This window comes from Magnolia sinica, chromosome 8 (assembly GCF_029962835.1).
Source record: "Magnolia sinica isolate HGM2019 chromosome 8, MsV1, whole genome shotgun sequence".
Taxonomy (NCBI): domain Eukaryota; kingdom Viridiplantae; phylum Streptophyta; class Magnoliopsida; order Magnoliales; family Magnoliaceae; genus Magnolia; species Magnolia sinica.
Window position 1 is genome coordinate 40,828,211 of NC_080580.1, and position 17,592 is coordinate 40,845,802.

General features: G+C 41.0%; 1 protein-coding gene across 2 annotated transcripts; it reads left to right on the forward strand.

The window, feature by feature from the left end:
- Positions 1 to 8,377: 8,377 nt before the first annotated feature.
- LOC131253263 (protein THYLAKOID ASSEMBLY 8, chloroplastic) lies at positions 8,378 to 15,749 on the forward strand. Of its 2 annotated transcripts, none has more exons than XM_058254204.1 (3): positions 8,378 to 8,762; positions 9,294 to 9,678; positions 15,591 to 15,749. In XM_058254204.1, exons 1-2 carry the CDS (start codon positions 8,436 to 8,438, stop codon positions 9,675 to 9,677), a joined length of 711 nt encoding a protein of 236 aa, XP_058110187.1. In that variant the 5' UTR covers positions 8,378 to 8,435; the 3' UTR covers position 9,678; positions 15,591 to 15,749. The 2 variants fall into 2 exon arrangements, with proteins under 2 accessions (XP_058110187.1, XP_058110188.1); XM_058254205.1 differs by lacking the exon at positions 15,591 to 15,749 and adding an exon at positions 9,791 to 10,105.
- Positions 15,750 to 17,592: the final 1,843 nt, after the last annotated feature.

Here is a 17,592-nt window from a genome sequence, read left to right on the forward strand (position 1 = left end):
AATTGGTATAATCATGAAAAGTCCGATTCACCCACCTTTAGGACTCGTGGACTATTCCGTACTTCTACTACAGTGGTCTAAACCGCAATTTCACTTTGCGATTGGTTATAGTCTTGGTCACCACTAACGTATCATCGTAGGGGTGGTGGACACCTCGGACGTCTTCTTCGGTGAATGTTAGCTCACATGATGCTACTTTCTATTCCTTTGGAGGCCTGCTGGTGATGTTGATTTGATGCTCCGAACTCCAGTGACTGATACTTAGGGTGTGAGTTATCCATGCTCGGTTTGAGTCTCCTCCCCCGGCGGGTCCCCCAAAGATGTTACAGATTTCTCCGGTGGCTTCATTATTGATGGGTTACTCATTCTTATAGTTTATTTACTCTTCTCTCATGTTGACATATTCTCGCAAGTGCCCGTTACGGATGAGGGCCTCGATTTTCTCTTTTAAATCGAAGCAGTCGCTAGTTGAATGACTGTGGTCGCGGTGGAAGTGGCAGTACTTCTGCTTGTCCTACTTGTTGGCATCAGATTTTATCTTATTTGACTACTTCTGGAGTCGCTTGTCTCGGGCCTCCATGAGGATCTGCTGTGTGGGAGTGAACCTTCTGTCGGGTCGTCTGCTCGGACGTTGACCTTTAATTGAATTGTCATTCTTTCTCTGTTTGTTGCTGTTGGTCGGAGTTTGTTCCTCCTTAGGTTGCTTTTTTCCTTGGCCGTGTTTTCCTTATTCCGAGCAACTTTTTGCAAGCTGAAAAGCTTCTTGGCATTAGAGTATTTCTGTAAGACCCGTGTCCTAATCCTTACTGTTCCGTTGGCTTCCGCGGTCCTTCCGGTCAAATACCGTCAACCTTCGTACCATATCCGGTGTTTGCACACGATCCTAGGCCAGGTTCCGCGCACCGATGACGGCTTGATCCGAAAGTTGTATTATAGCGACCGCACCGTCGCTGCGGTTCCAACGCCGCGTCTTGTGCGTCAAACCGACGCTTAGATCATAAGTTGGGGACTATGCATTATCATGACCGTGGACCGCGTATTGCGGGGCCCACCTATTCCATGTGGCACTAATCTCTAGGAAATTATGAGAACGATGACATCACCCTACCCTAGCTATAGCCACCCTACCCTAGCTATAGCCACCCTACCTACCCCTACCCCTCTTACAAGCATTTAATGCTAGCCACCCTCTCTTACAACTCATTATTACCTACCTAAGCTATTCTCCCTCTCTCTTATCTCTCCCTCTCTCTCCTTTATTCCTTCATATTTTTTTTCAAGCAAAAAAAAAAAACCCATACGTGAGACCCTCTCCCATTTCTCCCAAGCTACTTGTGTGGCCCACCTTTCCCACCCCTTCATCTCTCATCTCAACCATCTATTTTTCATCTTCCTCCATCAAAGAATAGCACAAGGAGCTAAGGAAGCCAAGGGAGCAAGAAGATCAGTGGTGGGTGTCTTGATAGGGTAGATTTTCATATTTTTAAGATGGACCAAGTGAGGCCAACCGATCAATGGTTTGGATCTCACTTTGGACCCTAAGATGTGGCCGATGGCCCACTTGAATCATCATGATCATTCCATGATGGGGCCATTCTCCATGGACCCCATCATGATGTTTATTTCCTTATATGTTTAGGGTCATCTAGACCATTTATTTTAGTGGAGAAGGGATCTCCACCGTTGGATCGCTTTCATGGATCCACATGTAATGGGACCCGCTTGATGTATGATTTAGTGCAAGGGAGGGCCCATAGTGTCGGGGTCCCTCCATCACACGGTCTCACTCTCTATCTCTCCCTTTTTATTTTATGTCTTTTTATTTATTTTATTTTATTGTATGATGGTAAGGTTGTGTGGCCCGCTCGAATGGACCCCACCATGTAGTAGGTATTTTATTTAAGTGGGGCCCACCTTATATGTGTACTACCCACACCATTCATCAGTGGTGGCCCACCTGAGCAGGTCACCTTGTATGACAGACCGTCCAGCGTCTCTGGACGCTGGACGTTCAATTGGGAAAACACAAACGTTAGCTTGGTTCAAGGCTTTGGGTGGCCCACTCATGTAGGCCCCACCTTGATGTATGTATTAAATCCATGCCGTTCATTCCTTTCCTAAGATGATTTTAGGCGTTGAGCCAGAAGGTGGGACCCATCAGACCTTCAGGCGGGCCATACCATAACAAAAGGTGGTTTTCACCATTGAAACCTCCCCTGATGGGTTGTACACTGGAATATGTCCGATATTGGACTTGAACTGCTCGTGGTGAGCCATGGAAGAGCACTGGACGGTGGGGATTCACTGGATGTGGACCCCACCTGCAAAATCTGCAGATTTTCTGAAAAACAAAAAAATAAAATAAAATGAAGAAGCACTCTGCTCTGTTGTCAGCGTAGCGCGAGCACCAGACGCAGCCGTCGGCGGACGTTGATCGAGACCACCCACGGCCCTAGCCGTGGGCCCCACCTTGACGTTTATGTGCCATCTAACCCGTTCATCGGGTGGGCCACTATCTGACGTGGGCCCACCCCAAAAATCAGCCTGATCCAAGACTCAGGTGGCCCACACCGTGTGAAATAGTGGGATTGAACATTTACCTTTGAAACCCTTCCTGGGCCCACAGAAGTTTGGGATCAGGGTGAGATTTGTTCTCACCCTTCAACTGGGCCCATGTGACCTTATCAATGGTTTGGATGGCATCTAAACCTTATGGTGGGCCCCACATGGAGCCCACAATGATGCATGTGTTTCACTGTCCGCTGGACAGTGTACGTGGAGCCCACTGAATGTGGAGCCCACTGTGTGGGTGGGTGCTCGCGTGTGTGTGTGTGGTGCGTGCGTGTGGGTATATTTATATATTTATATATATATATATAATATTATATTATATATAATATTATATGTAATGTATATATATGATATATTATATCATATATAATATAAAGGTGGGGGTAGGCCCATTTTTAGTTCACTTATGGGCTAGGTTTGAGGCCCACTTTAATGTATATGCAAGGCCCATGGGTCCGGGCCCATTTAAATGTATTGGGGGCCCAATGGGTCGGGGCCCATTAAGATGTAATGGGGCTAATGGGTTGAGGCCCATTTGATGCACGTATGGTGCCCAATTGGCGGGGCCCGTTTGATACATATAAGGCCCATGTGAGTAGGCCCATTGATGCATATATGGGGCCCAACTGTCGAGGCCCATTTGACACATGTAAGGCCCATAAGATTAGGCCCATTTGATACGTTCTAAAGCCCACGGTTTATAGTCCATTGCAATGTACATAAGGCCCATTAGTGCGGCCCAGTGATGTGGCCCACTTGATGAATACAAGACCCCTATGATACGGCCCATTTGACGTATTTAAGGCCCAATGGGACGTGCCTGAGGTCCATTGCAATGTACGATCCTAACATAATTTATGTAATGATGTTTATGACAGAGCTATGCCTTGGAAGCAATGGTGGTTTGACGTCCACATTGCAAGTATAATGTGGTTAAATGTCCACATTATGACTTTCCCTAGGGCCCATTGTTAGGCTCATGCGTGGTATGTGTAGGCCGTCTAGGCCACTTTCGGTATGCACGTCATCCACCCCATATAATATGTTTAATTCCATGATTCATGATCATATGCATCATACGTATGCTTGATATGAGAAATGACTGATCATAACATAGCCTTCGGGCAGATTGTTTAGGGGCTCCCTTACAGGGGGTGTTGCCCTACATGAGCGCACGATACACGTAGGATTGCTGCATGACTGGATAGTGTGATTCATGCATTCGCATTGAGTGATATGGTTATCGACGCCCTAACGACATCGTGGTCGTAGTCTCCACGACGTATCGTGGTTGGCGTGATTGGATACCGGAAATCTTTGTTCTACATGGGGTGCGATAGATATCCCGGGTGAAAGTCCCTAAACCCTTATGGTACCGGAGGTTGCTCCAACGTCTAGATCGAGTGGATGCATGAGCGCTGATTGCCGATTACCAGACGGTTGCGCTTTCCACTGTGTCGTGGTCGGTTGGAAGGGGGTGCGGCCTTACCCGCCCGAGAGTAGGGGGCAATGCTAGGCTGAGTCTGACCAGCTCGAGGAATGGGTCCGCTATTGGCGAGCCAAGCCCGATATTAGCAGGCGGATAGTGAGGTCTTTTCCACTCACCTTATTGCGCGCGATGGGGCGGCAATCTGGCTTGGAGTGTACTAGACCCCGGTGATATTCCAGATTTGAGCCGTATTGACATGTGGACTTAGATGAGGATTTGTATGCTTGACTTGCATTTTACATTGCATGGCCTTGGTATGGCCGACATCATTCTTTGCACCGCATGGCCTTGGTACGGCTAATGGGACTCTTAGCATTCATCAGCATGTTCCGCATTACTCTGATACTGCATAACTACATTATCACCTTGAGCATACACTTTCACCACCCTCTAAGCTTTCTATAAGCTTATGCACGACCGTTGCGTGCAGGTGACGTTGGATCGCAGCAGCGCTGAGGCTTGGACGCGTGGCTGATCTTCTTTTGGAGTTTTGGTCTATCTTCATTGTATTTCCCTTATGCTCACTGTACCTGTTAAGTTTTTGATTATAGTGGAAATGTGATGAATGTTTTTGGTTGTGTTTGTGGGTTATGCCTTTGGTTATGCTTATTACGAATCAAACTGATGTTGAAAATCCTCCTTGTAGCATCCCAGGATCGGAACCTGGCGAATGGGCGCTGGGAGTCGAGAATGGGGTTCTACGGAGGCTGTCGGCGCCAAATTCGGCGATCGGGAATTTTGTGAGCCCGGTTTCCGAGTTTGGGGCGTGACAATTTCTGAGCTCGATTGAAGAGATTAACCAATGTTGTCAGTGGGTTCTTACAGATTGAGAAGAGGAACCTCCCCTCCCTTAGGCCTCCCATCATGGCAGCTAAGGCGATCTCTTTCGAGTGCCCCTCTACTTGCATTGCCTCTAGGTTGAAGCACTTGATGTAGTCCTTCAACAGCTCATCCTCTATCCATATAATGGTGAGGAGGTGAGTAGTCGGCTTGAGTCATTCCTTTCCTCCAACAAAGTTGGTGATGAATGCGATGCTGAGTCGTGAGAATGAGCTGATCGACTATGACTTCAATTGTCGGAAACACTTCTAAGATGCTCTTGTCAAGGTTAGGGAAAACGCTCGGCACATAACAACGGTTGATGTGCCCTGAAGTTCCATCCAAACCCTAAACGATTCTAGGTGTTTGGTTAGGTCAGTGGTTCCATAATATGGGGCGATCTGGGGCATTCGAAACCTAGGTGGAAGTTGGGCATGCATGATATCAAGGTAAATGACAGCTTGGTTTCTTCCAGTATTGTTTCTACTGAGGTCGGAGCGTATGTGCAATAAGCCTACCGTATGTCACCGATCTGGCCTCATAGTTCATTGAGCTTGGCTTCCAAAGGATCTTTGCTTTCGGCCACTGCCTCGAATGCGGTTTCAAGAGTTTTAGTGCTCTTCTTCTCCAATTCATGGCGTAAGTTGAGATGCGGCAGTGCCCGAAACGTGGGAGGGCGCCGGCCTAGATGCTCCGATCTACCTGCTCCTTCGGGAGTCAGCGGGCACTTCAGATGGTGCGGGAATTTTTATGACTACTCGAGTCGTTGCTTCCCCAGCCCCCCGGACGGGGGGAGGGTTCTGTTGCTCTAACATTCACTTTATCAAGTCGATATTGTTAGGCGATGCCTCAACTTACTGCTCAAGAGAGATAAGTTGTCCTTCCTGATTGCAGGATCATTGTATCGGTCCTACGGGCGCAGCGTCATCCTGGAGTTGGGAAGATGAATCCTGGTGGTTAGCAGACCTCTCTGGTGGCGCAAGATCAGGTGCCGCAGTGGATGTTTGAGTTTTCTTTCTCCCTTTCGCCATTGTTGAACATTGGTGGATTATGAGAACGACTTTTGACGTCGTTCCCATAAAAGGCGCCAAACTGTTGATGCAGAAATCTAGTTAACCTTCCGTAGACCTTTAAGCACCTGCACAAGGAACTGACAAAGGAGACCCTAGCTAATACAGGGGACCCTTTGATGCCTAAGTAAGGTAGAGAATCTAGGTCTGGTCTTGAACAAGGTTTTAGGCTAGAGATTGTGCGTACCTTTCACCATTAGGGATGCCCTTATTTATAGGTAGGAGAGGGCGGTGGAGTGGAAGATGGTCTCCATATTCGGTAGGTGCATATTGTAGAAGGATTCAGATCCCATATGTGTCATTAAGATCTCCTAAGATCCTCGGTCAAGATGTCGGGTAGATTTGTGTCGCGATTGCCTTCCTAAATCCTCAATTAGGATTTTGGGCAGATACCGTTGGGACCAGGTCAAAACTAAAAGAGGTGGGATTATGCCAATCCAGTTGTTATGTTGACTTGGATATTATGTCAAGTTCCCTTTGGCATCGGACAGATTAACGGGTTTTCCGACCTACTCTTGAGGACTGTTGCGAGATCGATTCCGATCTGGTTTCCTGCTCGGGAGTGGTGCCTTTAGTAGTATTTGTAACAGGCTGACCTTGCTGAGTGCTTGGGTTTTGACCTGACCTTATATTTATTGGACAATCTATTTTTCCCATAACAAATATTTATTTTTCATAAAGACTTGAATAAAGAGACCACACAAATATCAGCTTGATCCAAAAATTTTGTGGCTCAGGAGAAGTTTTTAATGATCAATTACCACTGTTTCCTATATTATGGTCCACTCGAGATTTAGGTTTGCTTCATTTTTAGGATCATACTCTAAAATGAGTTTTCAAAACGGTTGGACAATGTGGATATAAGGCACATTGTTTCGACAAGAAACAAATGTATTTGATTTGAGAGATATTTTATTCAATAATAACAAAGAAAAGATATAAAGAACAATCATCATAATGTATTTTATTGATTCTGAGTACAATTACATCCTCATTTATCCCTTAATTCCAATATAAAGTACACGAAACAAAAATACAGGAGCCGAATAGGTTCGATTTATCATTTCTAGCAGCATTCCGGCTTGCGATATGCTTGTCTCAATAAGAGAAGTGTTGTGCAGACTTTAGCATCTTTCGTTCTCTCTTCCAATTCATCTAGAATAGGAGTTTCTTGTATAAGATCACTGAATTACAGAGAAGCATTTGCACACTTGTGGGGATATGAAAATCTCGACCACATATGCACATTTTGTATCAATCCCTGAGCAACAACATGTTGTTGCATTGGTCAACGCAACAACATGTTGTTGCGGGACCTTGCGCAATGGGCTATGTCCATCATCTTCATTCTTTTTCCTCCTTCTCCAAAGTACCTGTTAGAGGTACTTGGAGGTCTTATTCTTCTCATGAGCTCTGATCTCTTGTTGCGTCCAAATGAGAGGAGTAGGGTATTTATTGGCCTTCGCACGTGTAGACCCTTGAACTTTGTGCCTTGGGACCCGCCTTGCACAACACTTCCTCTGGTCAGCGCACAACCATTTATTTCGGTTTTCTCAGTGTTGCGCGGTCCCGCACAACCATTGCTCTTTGCACGGTCCTGCGCAACATATATCTTCATCATCTTGTTCTATCTTCCTGATTTCTGCATAAAACTTCAATACTTGTCATTTTTATACTCCAACACACATACATCATGGTAGGCCCCACAATCACAAATCCCACCCACATCTCCAAACAAGAGACATGGGGAAATGTGTCAAATTAACATATTTAAGACATTTTAGATGTTTATTAATAAACAGATTGTTTCAAAATTCATACTTGATTTTCAAACTTTGGCACTTCTTTTAAAGAGTCACTGAATTCAAGTTTTATACTCAAGATTCGGACTTTAGATTTAACAAACAACCCTTGCAAGGATGTTTGATTCATCTCAAGTGGAACATTGTGCAGAGTCAACCCTATGGGGCCATCATGATTTATATATATTTTATCCAAGCTGTCCGTCCATTTTACCAACTCATTTAAGGGCATGAACCTAAAATTAAAGCATATCCTAAGCTCAAGTGCACCACAGGGTAAGGAAAAAAGTGTGAATTAAATGCTAACGTGGAGAAATTATCGGGGGGCTACAGAAACTTTGGCCCTTTCATTTATGTCATTGTGACTTTATGAATAGGTTAGACGACAAATAAACATTACTGTGAGGGGATGGTTTCAACGTGGACATCATTATTCTAACTTTTACCGGTGGCATCGTCCACTTGAGCTTTGGATCTGTTTTAATTTTGGCGTTATGCTCTAAAATAATATGAAAATACTGATGTACGGCGTGGATAAGATACGTACATCCGTAGTGGGCTGCGATCCGCTTCCGAACATCACACGCCAAGAATGGCCCACCTGTGGAAGTGGAGAACGCGCGTCCCGCAGTATTCCTAGATAAACAAAGTACTCGTAGCCTTTGCTGACGTACGGGAGTGGCCATGGCTTCGCAGGTCCTGAACGCAGCAGCTCCGTGTGCGCTCTCATCTTCTTCAGGTCTGTTATTTGGTCCGCTTTCAAAATCAAAATCCAACGTCTACCAGTTTAAAATAAGCTGCGGACCCAGAGACAACCGTGGCCCACTGGTTCGTGGCCGAACCCTGAGTACGGAGGCGATGCTGGCCGTCCAGACCCTAAAGCGCGCATCTGCCCGAGAGAGCAACGAGGACGACATAATCTGCAAGACCTTCCTCCGCCTCGTCAAACCCGACCTTCTCGCCTCCCTCCGGGAGCTCCTCAGACAGAACCATTGTCATCTTGCCCTCAAGGTAACCTCTCTCTCTCTCTCTCTCTCTCTCTCTCATCCTTAAACTAGCTGTGCGTTCGTCACCATTTAATACATTCATAATCGTTCCACACCCTCCAAAATTTCGTCATCAGATAGATGGTAAAGGAGAAAATAGTCATCGTTGGTTGGTTAAGATCATTAGATCAGGGTGATTATATGGCTGTGGTCGCTTTACAGTATGCGAATTGCATACCGCAGTCATCCACAAGGGGATTCGTGGAATCCTCTGGCTTTGCCCTCTTACACGGATTCCGTGGTGTGGTGAATTGGACCGTTGATTTGGTTGGCCCGTTGGGAATGGATGATGCCTGAAAGTCTCTCAGGTTTTGATTATTCTAGTCATCCAATCTTTGCCCTTTTTCTGTTATGTCTGTCGAATGTGGGTCCTGGTTCGAGCACTGGTGAAGGGGATAGGAATTTTGGGGCATTGCCCATTCATGTCTGGGCCCACCAATTTAATGGTCAAGATCTTCCCTCTTTAATTTTTCTTCTTACACGCTCTGTGTTATAGGTTTTCGCGGCGGCTCGTCGAGAGCTTTGGTACCAGACTGATTACTCCTTATATGCAGAGATGGTTTCTGCATTGGCGAAGAATGGTATGACACCGGAGATTGATTGTCTGGTGTCGGATTTATTGGAGGAGAGCTTTTATGCTGGCGACAATCGAGGGCTTGCCCGGCTATTCAAGGTGCTGATTGGAGCCAATCAGGCAAAATCGGTGGTCAATATTTACGGGTTAATGAAGAGAGGGAATGGTGAACCAGATGTGTACATATTTAAGGTTGTGTCCAAAGGGCTGAGGAGATTGGGAGAAACGAGTGCTGCTGATGAGGTTGATAAGGATTTGGAGTGCTTCTTGGATGGAAAGCTCAGGAGGAGTTATTTTTCTGATTGAGGTATTATTCTTCGGTGGATTTTGTTCTTATCCTTCTATACAAATGGATTATTTCAAAAGATTTGAATGATCTTCCTATTTATGATCTGAGTATACATTGATGTTCGTGCCAGTGGGGCCCATGATTCAGCGGTCCAACTGTTTGATATGATGCACCCCGCTGGGGATGGCCCATCCGCCAGAATTCTCCAAGATGGAATTCTAACCCTTCAGTTGGTGACCAGCAAAGTAGATAGTTAAGAAACAAACTACATAGCATTCCCTGGTCAACCAAATTAAGGTAAAAAATTCAATGGATAGTATCTTCCAATCTTGGAGATTTTCTGCATCTGTGATTTCCAATTGGTTCCAACATTTTAATAGTTAGAACAGAAATGCTGAGGCACTTTACATAATAGATCGTAGAGGTGATTTGCTTCATATGTCAATGTGTGTACACGTGCAAGATACGGAACAAATCCCATTTCAATGCTGATACATGCAATATCCAAACCAAATCATGTGTGAATGGGCACACATCTGCAAGATCTGGACCGTTTATTAACTGGGGTTATTTTGAACATTCTGTAGCCCAAATATCAAGGCGGTCCCTGCTCATTAGGTAACCTTTGTCTATGTTGAATATAGGCTGATGGTAACCATCTACTTTTATGGCCCACTTAATGAGTAGTCCAACCTGATGTTTGGGTTCGTAATGTTCTTGGTGGACCTCACTTCATGATTCAAGTGGATTGTGCATATTTTCACATGAACATGTGCCATGAATGACCTCTGCAATCTCTCTGCTACTCACCTTTTGCTTCTTTTGTTGAAGTGTTTGTTTCTAAGAGAGAGGAGACTTATAGGATCGTGAATGATGAGCAGTAATGATTGAGATGTGTTGAATCAAACCATGGTTCGCAAACAAGGACTTGACTTTGTACTCCGTCAGCAATATCTAAATAGAAAAACAACAAAAGTAGGCAATATCAATATATCATAAAAAAAGTTTGTAAGAAAGACAGAACTCATCCCATCCCCCGGGATTTTATTAAAAAGAAAAAGTGCAAAGGGTATCCATTAGGGCAAGGTTAGCACTTGCTGACCAGAACAGCTGGCATGAACAAGTCCAACTCTGGCAAGAGAATCTGCTACAGAATTTGCATCTTGAGGGACAAAGATCCTCATTAGCTTCTGCTGAATCAAACCATATTTTGCAAATCAGGACTTGGCTTTGGAATGGGTCAGAAATATCTATATCTAATAATAAAAGCAAAGAAATAGAAAGCAAAGACTATCCATCCATTAAGGCAATGGGTGGCACTTGTCGACTAGAAGAGATAGCATGAATATTCCATCTTTAGCAAGGTAATCTGCTACAGAGTTTGCAGCTCTAGAGACAAAACGATGCCTCATTAACTACTATATTTTGTTGAATCAAAATGTAGTAATCTTCTTCTCCTTCACAACCCTCTTCTTCCATGGGCTTAGTCTTTGCAAAGTTGGTGGACTTGTTGTGACCACCCTCTTCTTCTTCACAAACTCGGACTTATTGCATTTGGGTTGTTCTTCATAGGTTCGATGTATAAATGGATCCCAAGTCCATTGAAGAACCAGGCTTAGTCTTTGCAAACTTGGTGTGATCGCCTTCTTTTTCTTCACGGACTTGGTGGATTCATGACTAGGCTAGGTCGAATGAGGCCCAAATCCACTTAAGAAACCAGATTGAGTCATGCTAAGACCGAGGTGGATTTGATTTTCCTTACCCAGTCACATAATTGGCTACTTGCCTAATTAACTTGGGCGAGTACGAGGTTGACCAACACTTGTTGAGAGTTGAGACCAATGTTTACCGTATCGGTATCATGTTATGTATTGCACCCTTGAGATATGGATATGTATCGATATTGGTTATCGCATGGGATATATCGTTTGTATCACGGAATTTATTGCACTTTTTGGGAAACATGGGGAAACATTGGGAAATTGGTCGAATTTTTCAATGAAACTTCATGGATTGTTAAAAAAGACATTAATACATGCTTTTAAATCATAACATTACAAAAAACAAGTACACATAATAGGTCTCCTTTGTATAGGGTCCTAGGTTATACGATGAGGACATCAGGTCCTGCAAAGTTTATTAAAGACGAAGGCGGTCGACGAATACATCTTTATGACTCAATGATGGTTTGTGGTACAACCAAGGAGGATTTTGAAGACCTTACACATGTCCCTGGATTAATTGAAGGCCCCACATTAGGAAGACACACGTGTAGGATGAGTTAAAAGAGTGATTTATTATGTGGATTTTTTTTTTATAGAAAGCTTTGTTTTGCACAATTTTTTTTTCTTTTGTTATAGGGGTAGTTTAGTCATTTTCTTTTAAATCCGAATTTTATAAATATGGTGTTTTCTACCCTAAATTGAATGATTTATTTTTTTATTTTTTTAAATGAAAGCTTGGTGCCTCCTTTCCCTTTCTTTCTGTGGTAATTTTTTCTCTTCCCCTAATATCTTCTCTTCTTCCAAATTTTATTTCTAGCTTTCCAACCTTCTTCTTCTCTTTCTATACCTAATATTCTTTGATTACTATTGACCCTACAAATATGAGAATTGATCTCAACAATCTCTTTGATTTTTCAGTCATCCTTGTTCTAGAAATCATTTGATTTCCTAGACTAAAGAAGCTACATTGATTGTTGGATTGAAACCATGCAAGATCAGGAGGTCTTATCCCTCGCCAGATCCAATCCACGCATGATTTGAATATGGTATCACAGGATTGTGATGATGGTCTGCAACCATTGCATGTTTCCTTTGTTATCATCTTTACTATGATGTGGAATGTTGAATATTTCAATTGATTTGCTTAGTTTATTTCGCTAGATAATTTTTGTGCTCACACATGCATTCTAGTTTAGACCGTCTTGCATCATTATGTGTTGTCTGACTGGACTAATGCAAGTATATTAAAACTCTATTCATATAATTTATAAATGTAAGAAATGGATGGAAACACAAGCAATACATTCACAAGCAAAACAAGAAGTACAAAGTCATTATTAATTAATTTAAAATTAAATTATTAATTATATTTTAAAAAATCATCAAACACTCGTAAATGCTCTAAAAATGCAGTTAATTGACCACTAATTGAAAAGAAATTTTGGAAAAAATATTTTTTAATTAAAATTTATTCTTTATTTATTTATTTATTTTGAAAAATCTCCAAAACTGCATGAATTAGTAGATAAGGCCTCATACATGTTTGTTTTCATGTTTGGACAATAAGATTGCAACCAACTTGGGAGAAATTATGGAATTTTCGAAATTTTCCCTAATTTTCTCTAAATTGAACCCAAGGTATTCTGTATCCGTTAAGAGACGGTCGTAAAGGCCGATACGTATAGGTAATGGCCATGATTGTTACATGATACGGGGATGAAAAAGGGCATTTGATTTTTTAGGACTGTATCAGCCGTTATGGCGGCCTTAATAACCATTATAGGGCATAACAACTGTTACCCCCATAATAGTCGAAAAATGACCACTTTTTTTTTTCCCTCTATTTAAATTCATTTTTCTCTTCATTGTTTCAATTTTCTTTTCCTAAAAACTTTTCTAAATTATTCTAAAGCCGATTTCGACCACTCTTACTATAGTTTTTAGGATTAAACTGTAGATTGCAGCGATTTGGGTGAATAGAAGCTCCGAGAGCCTTCTTTTTTTTTTTTTTTTCAAAAAATAGAAGAAAATGGTATTTATGCGTTTTGTTTGCCCGATTTCTAATTCTAATGTTTGATTGTGATGTGCAAATGTTACAGACACATAACCATGTGCATAAATTCATGAGACAACCAGATATAACGCTCTCACCAAAGAGTTGACCGTTACACTATTATAAACATGTTCAAAACAAAAAATAAATACATCTTTGGAAAATTTATATTATTCTGGATTTTCTAAATATATTTTCATATTTTTTTTGGCAATTTTTTTTAACAACCGTTTCGAGGGTTGTAACGGTCGTTACACCCCCCATATCAGCCGTTATGGCTGATACTCGTATCGATAATGGTGGTGACTGTTACAGCCACCGTTACCGATACAGAATACCTTGATTGAACCACCTACCCTCAAATCTCGAAATTGAAGGTTCAAATCCTTGATTTTCCATGCAAAACATGAAGTATCAAACAATTCTAACATTTTGACACTAATTTGATATGATTTAAACAAAAAAATGATCAAATTATGAGAATACTCACCAAAACAAAACTGGCCCCCCAATCCAATTTTATCTTGATTTCAATTTGAAATCTTTGTTTTTCTCCCAAAAGACTCAAGAGAATTGACCGAAATCCTCCCTTAAGGTGTTTAGAATAGAGAAAAAAAAAAAAGAATGAAAAGATGCTTCTTTTTTTTGGTTGTTGTTGAAATAGCTATGCTCCTTGTCGGTATTGAAGATACCTGTCGATATTGACATGAATCATTGATACATAGGAAAACTTTAACTGGCAATGTAGCGATATTTGGCGATATATCGCGGCATTTGCAATATTTTACAATATCGACCGATACATTGCAATACAATATGCAATATTTTGAATTTTCAATACTTGAGGAGGGTTTTATATCGCTGACTTGAGATACCAACCAATATTATCGATACTGCAAATAAAGGTTGAGACCAAGTTTAGTGGAACGAGCCTCTAGTTCACTTAGGAAACTAAACTACATTACTATCAAGAGACTCAAGACTAAGATGGGCCTGATTTTCTTGGCCTTGTCTTCTAGATGCCTGGTTGACAAACCTAGTAATGGCACTAAGCGCAAGCTTAGCCCATGTTTATATTCAAGCCCAGGCAGTGTTGTCATGTGCGGTCGTATATGCACATATTTATGCATTGATCGCATATGCGGTCATGGCATATGCGAGAATATGCAATCACATATATTGCATATGCGAGAATATGTGATCACATACACGATGTATGCAATCGCATATAGCATCTGCGATCGCATATTCACCTAACGGTTAAAAAATCGACCGTTTGATTTTTTTAAAATTTTTGCAAAGTCTAGACTTTTCGCTTATAAAAAGGCCTTAAAAGTCCCCTGTAAATGCAGGTTTCACTCACTCAGACTCTCATCTACTCTCATACTTTCAAATCTCTCATTCTCTCTTACATTCTCCATAGTTCAACTCTCAAGTTCCGAGTTTCCAAGGCCCAAGCTCCAACCTTCTTTCAAGTTTCAATCAAGAACCAAGATTCATGATAGAAGAAGCAAGAAGACATCAAATTCCACGTCTTACATTACATAGTTCTGCATTCTCTCATTTCATTTTCTTCATTCTCTCATTTCATTCATTTCATCTTCTACATCCTCTTACTAATTAGTAATTACTATTAGTGATTAGTAAAATTTAGTAATTTACATTTTCTCATTTCATTTCTTACTAATTACTATTAGCTATTAGTACAATTTAGTAATTTACATTCCCATTTAATTTCATTTTCTCTTTTTAAATTTCTAGATACATTCTCTCATTTCATTTTTCTAGTTCTACATCTATTATTCTCATTCATTTCATTTTCTACCTTCTCTTATTCATTACATACTTACATTCTCTCATTTTATTTTCTAGTTTTAACTTTTAAGTTTCTAGAATTAGATACATTCTCTCGTTTCATTTTCTAGTTCTACATCTATCTCATATTTTCATTCATTTCATTTTCTAGTTCTACATCTAGATTCTCATTTCAACAATCTACAATCTAAATTCATTCATTCTCATTTCTTCAATCTACAATTCTACATTCATTCATTCTTTTTCATTCTCTACAATCTATACATTCATTTGATCATTTCTATTAAAATTTGAATCTATATATCTTTGTATCTCTCCTTTTCAACAGTTAAATTAAGAGACAAGAGTCAAGCAAGACATTTTTTATTTTTACATTTTACAAGTTACAACTTACAAGTCAAGATTCAAATTTCAACAATCAAGCAAGAGTTCAAAGAACGGAAAAATCTACATTCTACTACAACTCTACAATATTTAAGAGTCAAGATAAGAATATATTTTCGAATTTTAGATTGTGTAGTTTCTGTTTGTTCTACTACAAGTCTATAATTGTGCAACCCAACGCCCACCCCCTCTTCTAATACAAGTGTAATTCGAACTCCCTCTCCCCTTTCTCCTCTTCTAATACAAGTGTAACTTGAACTCTCTCTCTTTCTCATTTTCTTCTCTCCCTTTTTAATACTACTAGTGTAAGTGTATAAGTGCAACTCTCTCTCTCTCTCTCTCTCTCTCTCTCTCTCTCTCTTATTCTCTCTCTCCCTCTCCCATCTCTTTAGTCTTGACTCTTTACTTTAGTTTTTAGTTTTTACAAGTTTACAACTTACAAGTTATAACAAGAAGAATTAACACACACACACACACACACACACACACACACACACACACACACACCACACCATGTTTTCTTCCTAATTTTTCTCTTTAAAACCCAAGTCGAACTACCCAGGTTGGAAGTATGGGTACTATCGTAGTGTTACGGATAAGACTCACATAATATGTGATTTATATAAGTATGTGGGTTCCGGTGGCATTGCATAGTACAAGCAACACTTTGCACATTTACCAAAGTTAAATGCAAAAGTATGCGACACAATTACTCTAGAAATTCAAAGGGAGATCATCGAGTATATGCATAAACAATAAAAAAAGAGATGTGATAGTGTCCTACGTTAATAGGAATATGTGGAATAAGATGCATGCGGGGATATAAACGTAGTTGATGTAGATGAAGTTAGCCGTGCCCTTGTTTGACATACCAATCTAGACCATATACGACCTCGAAAAGAGCCCAAGGGTATGGGCCCATAGATAGATAGTGTAGACCACACCTTGAGGATGCGGTCGAAGAAATGACTTTAAATATTTGGGATAAAAATTATTTTATCTACTAATGGTGACCAAATTAGCGTGGCTCAAACAACTTAAAAAAATCAGTATAAACAAAAAAATAGAAAAACTATTATTCAATATATTGCTAAGTGGTTTTACCAAATCGGTATTGCTTTCAACGCAATTAAATTGAGAAGCTTCAAAGTTATTGTGAAGGCTATAAATCAATTTAGACTGGGGCTTAAACCTCATTTATATCATGAAATGAGTGAGATGTGTTAGTGCACTTATTTGCACTCATGTTTGTCAATTACATGAGTAGTTGTGTCTTGTAGTCGAATGAGTTCTTGAGAAGTGAAGACCGGCGATGCAATTGGATCAGAAGCATCAAAGCCACATTGAAGACAAAGAACTACTTCTACGATCTTGACCTTGCAAATAGATGATCCCAACCCATATAGAAATACCTACTTAGATCATTTATTATAAACCAATCCCAAGTTCATATTTTATATCCTATAGTCTTGACTTTTGTATATCCCAAGTTGTTGAATGATTTATTGGACAAAACAGGAAAATCTGTCCATTGTCGGTAGGACGAAGGTACTACCGAAGATATCTTTGGTGCTATCGAAGGGGCTCAAAACAGTTCAGCAAGCTTACAACGTTAATTCGGTGTCACCAACTGGATATTTCGGTGACACCAACTGCCACTGATGAACAAAGTTCAGTGCCACTGAAAGAGACTGTTTTCAATTAGCAACTTGGGAATTTAATTCGGTACTACCGATAGACAATTCGGTACCACTAAAACAAGTTCGGTGATATCGAAGGTCACTTCGGTAGCACCGTAAAGCCATTTTTTATCCGTTGGAAGCTTTTATTTATAAAAGCGGCTTGTAAAAACTTGCAAAATTAGTGAAAATAAGCACCATAGAGTCTCTAGTGTATCCCAAGCTTATCCTAGCCCATTTAGATTCTATCCATATGAGTTTCATGTTCCCTTCATTG

What these genes read in the sequence shown, in the direction of transcription:
- LOC131253263 (XM_058254204.1), top strand. Translation starts at nt 8,436, where the DNA reads ATGGCTTCGCAGGTCCTGAACGCAGCAGCTCCGTGTGCGCTCTCATCT. An exon ending in ATTGTCATCTTGCCCTCAAG is followed by an intron (nt 8,763 to 9,293) that starts GTAACCTCTCTC and finishes TCTGTGTTATAG; the next exon opens with GTTTTCGCGGCGGCTCGTCG.